This window comes from Physeter macrocephalus, chromosome 14, assembly GCF_002837175.3.
Source record: "Physeter macrocephalus isolate SW-GA chromosome 14, ASM283717v5, whole genome shotgun sequence".
NCBI classification, from domain to species: domain Eukaryota; kingdom Metazoa; phylum Chordata; class Mammalia; order Artiodactyla; family Physeteridae; genus Physeter; species Physeter macrocephalus.
The window spans coordinates 72,855,681-72,863,050 of NC_041227.1; the positions used below are offsets into that span (position 1 = coordinate 72,855,681).

General features: G+C 44.9%; 1 protein-coding gene across 2 annotated transcripts in view; it reads left to right on the top strand.

The window, feature by feature from the left end:
• LOC102986969 (general transcription factor II-I repeat domain-containing protein 2) overlaps window positions 1–7,370 on the top strand; it is a 57,206-nt gene that overhangs the window by 20,594 nt on the left and 29,242 nt on the right. Inside the window, exon 4 of one of the 2 annotated variants that reach the window (XM_024125955.3) lies at window positions 7,156–7,275. The exons of the other annotated variant lie outside the window; for it this stretch is intronic. Coding sequence (XP_023981723.1) covers window positions 7,156–7,275 — 120 coding nt within the window. The remainder of the gene's footprint in view (window positions 1–7,155; window positions 7,276–7,370) is intronic. 2 annotated transcript variants of the gene reach the window in all.

Here is a 7,370-nt window from a genome sequence, read left to right on the forward strand (position 1 = left end):
AGCCCTAATATGTTATAAATCCTGCAACGCCTTATGATGTTTGTTTTAAGCAATCACTTTCCAAATTTTTTAAAAGTAATCTTTTATATTTACCTACATATGTACCATTTCTAATACCCTTTTTTCCTTCTTGTAGCTCTGGATTTCCATCTGGAATTATTTCCCTTCAGCCTGAAGAACTTTCTTTAGCATTTCTTTTAGTGTGGGTCTAATAGTAAGAAACCCTCTCTGATTTTGTTTATCAGAAAATGTATTTACCTTGCCTTCATTTGTATGTGTGTGTGTGTGTGTGTGTGTGTGTGTGTGGTTTAAAAAAAAACATAAAATTTACCATTAAACCATATTTATGGGTATGGTAGTCCAGTAGTGTTGAGTATATTCACATTGTTGTGAAACAGATCTTCAGAACTCTTTCATCTTGCAAATCTGAAGCTCTGTATCCACTAAATAAACAATTCCCTTTCCCCCATACCTTGGCCCCTGATAACCACCATTCTCCTCTGTTTCTATGAATGTGACTATTTTACATACCTCATCTAAGTGGAGTCATAGAGTATTTACACTATTAACACCTGGCTTATTTTACTTTTGGCATAACATCCTGAAGTTTCATCCATGTTACAGCATGGAACGGGATTAAGTCTGCCTTCAAACACCTCTAATGAATTTTTCAGTTCAGTTATCGTATTTTTCAGCCCCAGAAGTGCCATTTGGTTTTTTTTATAGCTCCTCTTTGTCAGTACTCTCATTTTGTTCATGTATCATTTAGTTGTCTTTCTATACTCTCTTTTAGTGCATTGAGATCTTTATTTTAATTTTTTTTTTTTTGAGATATGACTATTTTTTTTTTAAAGAAGATGTTGGGGGTAGGAGTTTATTAATTTATTTATTTATTTTTGCTGTGTTGGGTCTTCGTTTCTGTGCAAGGGCTTTCTCTAGTTGTGGCAAGCGGGGGCCACTCTTCATCGCGGTGTGCGGGCCTCTCACTATCGTGGCCTCTCTTGTGCACAGCACAGGCTCCAGACGCGCAGGCTCAGTAGTTGTGGCTCACGGGCCTAGTTGCTCCGTGGCATGTGGGATCCTCCCAGACCAGGGCTCGAACCCGTGTCCCCTGCATTAGCAGGTAGATTCTCAACCACTGTGCCACCAGGGAAGCCCTATTTTAAATTCTTTGTCAGGTAGTTCATAGATCTACATTTCTTTAGAATTGGTGCTGGAGTGGTATTTTGTTCCTTTGAGTGGGCCTTGTTTCCCTGCTTCTCTGTATGCCTTGTAATTTTTTCTTCCCCCTGGGATTTTTTCCTGGGCATTTGAAAAGACAACCACCTCTCCCAGTCTTTGCTTACTGGCTTGGTGTGGGGAAGACCACCCATCAGCCCTGCTGGCTGTTCTAGAACCTCTCAAACCTTTTTGAATCTCTTTTGCCCCCTGGTGTCTGCCCACAGAACTGCAGGTCTGAGTTAAGTCAGTGCTCTGAGTCAGGCAAGATATAAATCAGTTCCTCCAGTAACCCCCAGACAAGCCAGAATGTTGGACACACAGTCCACTCTTTTGTTTCCACGTCTAGGGAGGAGCCCCAGTCTGGGGGTTCCTTCGCAGCTGCTCTGCACTATGCCACATAGAGGGAGAAGCATGGAATAGGCACAGCAAATGCTGCAAACCTTCCTACCCCTGTGCTAAAATCTCTTCTTGGTTTTCCGATGGCTGGGGTGCCATAGCTTCTCAGCTGGTCTGCAGAGTTCTCACAGAGGTGTTCTGGTCCATATATTGTTAATTTGGTGTATCTGTGGAGGAAGGAAGGCCCATTGCTTCCTAGTCTGCCATCTTGCCAACATCATTCTCCTTGCTTTCGTTTTTGAAGAATTTTTTTTTTGAAGTATAGTTGATTTGCAACGTTATGTTAGTTTCAGGTGTACAGCAAAATGATTCAGTTATACATATATTTATATATTATTTTTGAGATTCTTTTCCATTATGGGTTATTACAAGATATTGAATAGAGTTCCCTGTGCCATACAGTAGGTCCTTATTGTTTTTTGAAGACTGCTTTTACTCGATATGGAATCTTGCTTGACAATTTTTTTCCTCCAGCCCTTTTTTTTCTCTTTTGGCCGCATCGCGTGGCTTGCGGGATCTTAGTTCCCCGACTAGGGATTGAACCTGCGCCTTAAGCAGTGAAAGCATGGAGTCCTAACCACTGGACCGCCAGGGAATCCTCTTCCTCCAGCCCTTTAAAAGTTTCGTTCCATTTCCTCCTGGTTGCCACTGTTTTAGATAACAAAGTCAGGTTAGAATTCTTATTTTTGTTCCCCTGAAGGTAATGTATCTTTTTACCTAGCTCTGTCTCCTCTTTGGTTTTCAGCAGTTTGGCCATGAAATGCCTATTTATAGCCTTCTTTGTTTTTACCCTACTTGGTCTGTGGAGCTTACTGAATCTGCATGTTGACGTCTTCATCAATGTTGGACATTTTTGGCCATTCATATCTCTTCAAATATTTATTCTGATTCTCTTCTTAATTTACACAGAGAAGGAAATTTGCTATTTAATGTCTTTTTTTTTTTTTAATTATCTTTGGCTGCATTGGGTCTTCGTTGCTGCATGCGGGCTTTCTCTAGCTGCGGTGCGCGGGCTTCTCATTGCGGTGGCTTCTCTTGCCGTGGAGCACGGGCTCTAGGCGCGCGGGCTTCTGTAGTTGCAGCACGTGGGCTCTAGGGTGCGTGGGTTTCAGTGGTTGTGGGTCATGGGCTCTAGAGCGCAGGCTGAGTAGTTGTGGCACATGGGCTTAGTTGCTCCACGGCATGTGGGATCTTCCAGGACCAGGGTTTTAACCCATGTCCCCTGCATTGGCAGGCAGATTCTTAACAACTGTGCCATCAGGGAAGTCTGGCAGGTGGATTCTTAACCACTGCATCACCAGGAAAGTCCAGAAATTTGCTATTTATTGTCTCACAAGTCATTAAGGCTCTGTTCCTTCCCCCCCCACACTTTTTCTTTTTGTATTCAAGTTTCATATTGGATAGTTGCTATTGGCATTTCTTTGAGGACACTGATTCTTCTTTCAGCCATATCCAGGGTGCTGTTAAGTCCGTCTGGTGAAATTTTCATTTCTGATTATTTTCCATTTCTAAAATTCCATTTTCTTGCTTCCTTTTCTGGTTAGCATTTTCATTTCTCTGTTGCAATTTCCCTTATATTAATTTGTTGTGTTCACCACCCCTATAAAAAGTCTTTCATGTGTTTATAGCAGTTGTTTCAGTCCTTATCTGGTAATTTCAACATCTGGGTCATTTGTGGTTCTACGTCTTCAGATTTTTTTTTCTGTCTTGGTCATGGGTCACATTTTCCTGCTTCTTCACATTCCTACTAATTTTTAATTTTATACTGGGTATTATGCATGATATGTTGTAAAAATCTGCTAAGTACAATTGCATTTTGTTCTGGCAGGCAGTTAAGTTACTGGCAGTTCACCCTGCCCCCATGTGGATGAGAGTTGCCCTTGGCCCTAGAGCATCCCTCGTAGTCTCAGAAGGCAGCCCCTCCTCCTAAGATGTGCCCCTTAGTTTCACAAGGTGTTAAACAAGCTTCTCGAACTTGGTGGATCTTGAATATCAAACCCTGTCTTTCTAGCACCACACAGCTGTTTAAATCTCTGCTCAGCAATTTACCTTCCAGATGTTGCTTTTCCTTCAAACCTCACCCTGTGCTTGCACAGTTTGGAGACGAAGCAAGAATATGAGGGAAGATGCTATTGATGACACTGGGTCTCCTACCTCTGTGACTCATTTTCTCCAGAATTTTCCCTTCAGTGTCTAACCACAATGGCAGTCCTGATATGTGACATAGATTTCCTCATTTCACTAAGACTGCTGCTTTTTGGTTAAGCTCTGTTTCTCCCTGAGTCCCACAGGAAGTCAGGAGTTCCCATGGGGGAAAAGCCAGGTCAATGTGCATCTCATTCCATATGTGTGCTTCCCTTCTTTCGAGGATAGCATTCCTTCCTGTTTTCGCCTGTTTCTGGTTGTTCTTCAGTGCTTTCAAGTAGTTGATCTTTTTCATTTTGTCCAGAGCTTATCATTCATTGTTCCTGGCAAATACACACTTCTCTGCCATCGCTGGAACAGTAATACTGGGTGTCATTCTTGAATATGTGATGGTTATTTCTCTAGAAGTTGTCTTGAAAGTTAGGAAAAATTACCATGGAATTGCATCAAAAACACATTTACCTGCCTTCGGAAGTTAGAAACCAACTCCCTGCTGTATAAGCATTCACAAATTTAATCCTCAAAACAGAAGGAATTTAGAATCAACCTGGGTTAGGGTTATAAGTGCTTAATATTAAAGCAATATAAAGTAAACCAGGGACTGGCGAGCTTTCTCTGTAACGGAAGTGATAGTTAATGTTTTAGTCTCTGGGTCATTACAGCCTCTGTTGCAGCCACTCACCTTGCTTTTGTAGCATGAAAGTAGAAGCAGGTGATATGGCGATGAATGCACCTGGTCGATAAAACTTTATTTACAGCGCTGAAATGTGAATTTCGTGTTATTTTCTCAGGTCGTGAAGTAAGTCCTTTTGAACTTATTTAACCATTTCAAAATATGAAAAACCATTCTAAGCTCACAGGTCATACAAAAAACAGGCCGCGGGCAGGATGTGGCCCCAGGCTGTAGTTCACTGACCCCTGGAGTATACCTGAAGCCAGTCCTGTCAATTATTCCGTTTACCTCTTATTTTACCTGTGGGCCAAAATTGTTTGAATGACCAAACACACATAGGTTTTCACCTGCTTCCTTCTTTTAGCCTAATTGGTTCTGATATGTGAACATGCCTAGGAATTGCTTTGCAGAATTGTTTACACAAAACTATATATATCCTGTACTTCCTGGATGTCTGAAGGTTTTCAAGTATAATTCTGTCTGTGCACGATTTTTGCCTTACATTTGACCCTAGAACGTAACTCCATTGTACAAGCCTCTCTGGCCCAAGAAATCACTTTGACGGTTTTCAAGTCACTGCCGCTCTACTCCAAGTCCACCCTTCTTTGTCCTGCCTTGTGATACAGGAACTGGACCCTGTAAACATTTCTCCTTTGGCAGCTGGCCCAGGACCTACCTTGGAGGCTTTTTCAGGAGGTCCCTGGAGGAGGAAGGCACTTCTCTTCCCATTTCCAGTGGGCTCTCACCTGCTTGTACCTGTAGCACGCGGTGACCAATTGCGCTTGGGATTCCCAGGGGCACCCCTGCCGCACACAGCATCCAGCTGTCTCCCCTGCATCCCGGCCGGCCACCCAGCAGGTCACACAGAAGTCCCAGAAAGTTCCAGAAGGAAGCTTCCCAGAGAAATCTCACGGGCACCACACCCACAGGCAGTTTCCCAGGGAGTTAGTTCCGCCAGTGCCTGAGAGAGAGGCCTCCTAGAAAGTTCTGCTGGCATCACCCCATGGGTGGTTTCCAGAGTTCTGCCACCGCCCCAGGGAACAGCTTCCCTGCAACAGCGAATCTGGTGGCACCCCGGGGGCAACTTGCCAGTGGTTTCCACGAGCACCTCTAGAGGACGGGTCCCCGCTTGCCAGCCCCAGCTTGTGGCACCCGTGCAGACTCTGCCTCCTCCCCAGAGGCCCGGATCTCAGCCTCGGGGGGCCTCTCTTCCAGGATTAGTTGCTCCTGCATCCCTCGTGGTAGTCAATGCTCCTGCTGCCTCTGTTACTTGTGCGTTGTTTAGAGTTCTCATTACCCCTTAGCAGTTCATCCTTGTTACTACGATTCTTTTTTTTTTTTTTTTTTGGCTGCACCAAGTCTTAGTTGTAGCGTAGCATACAGGCTCTTAGTTATGGCACGTGGGATCTAGGTCCCTCACCAGGGATCGAACCCGGGCCCCTCGCATTGGGAGCACAGAGTCTCAACCTCAGAACCACCAGAGAAGTCCCACTAATGATTCTTTTTTTAAACTTTCCCTTTTCAAATTAATGTGTGGTTTCTGTGTCCTGACTAACCCTGATGAAAACAAACAGTTGCAAAACTTTTGCAGTAGCAGCTGACTGGGGGGCTGGTCCCGAACCTGCCCAGTGCTGAGGGTCTTCCTACACAGTGACTGTCACTTGCAGACTGGATAGCAAATAATTTTCTTTTTCTTTTCTTTTTTTTTTTTTTTTTTGGCTTCCCTGCTCGGCCTGCAGGATCTTAGTTCCCCAACCAGGGATGGAACCCGAGTCCTCTGCAGTGGAAGCGCAGAGTCCTAACCACTGGACCGCCAGGGAATTCCCAGCAAACAATTTTCTGTTACCATTTCCTCTGAACTACTAATATTTCCTTATATGTTGAATTATTTATTGTTTATCAATAGATTCATTTCAGAGATGATCACTATGTTATCCTGTTCATCATAAATAGCCCGTTCTTTGTTGTGTTGTTTTTTTTTTTAATTAAAAGATCTTGTTTTGGGGGCTTCCCTGGTGGCGCAGTGGTTGAGAATCCACCTGCCGATGCAGGGGACGCGGGTTCGAGCCCCGGTCTGGGAGGATCCCACATGCCGCGGAGCTGCTGGGCCCGTGAGCCATGGCCGCTGAGCCTGCGCATCCGGAGCCTGTGCTCCGCAACGGGAGAGGCCACAACAGTGAGAGGCCCGCGTACCGCAAAAACAAAAAACAAAAGAAAACAAAACAAAAAGATCTTGTTTTGGACTTCCCTGGTAGCGCAGTGGTTAAGAATCCGCCTGCCAATGCAGGGGACACGGGTTCAAGCCCTGGTCCGAGAAGATCCCACATGTCCCAGAGCAGCTGGGCCTGTGCACCACACCTGCTGAGCCTGCGCTCTGGAGCCCGTGAGCCACAACTACTGAGTCCGCACGCCACAACTACTCAAGCCCGCACGCCTAGACCCGTGCTCCGCAACAAGAGAAGCCACCACAGTGAGAAGCCCGCGCGCCACAACGAACAGTAGCCCCCGCTCGCTGCAACCAGAGAAAGCCCGCGCGCAGCAACAAAGACCCAATGCAGCCAAAAATAAATAAATAAAAATTTTTTTTTTAAAAAAAGATCTTGTTTTATGTCTATTCCTTTTTTTCCCCTTTTTCCTTTCAGTATCAGAAGCATGGACGTTAAGGAAACGTACAGTACAGATACTTGGATACTGATTTTGTACTGATCACTCGTTTACAGGCATTGCCGAAGGGCTGCAGGAGGTGAAACCCCCAGGCCCTGCCAACGGGATGCAGATTGATTCAGGAGAAACGGAAATACTCAGAAAAGCTGTCGAGGACTATTTCTGCTTTTGTTACGGTAAAGTTCACTTTTTTTTTTTTTTTTTTTTGTGGTATGCGGGCCTCCCTCTGCTGTGGCCTCTCCCGTTGCGGAGCACAGGCTCCGGACGCGCA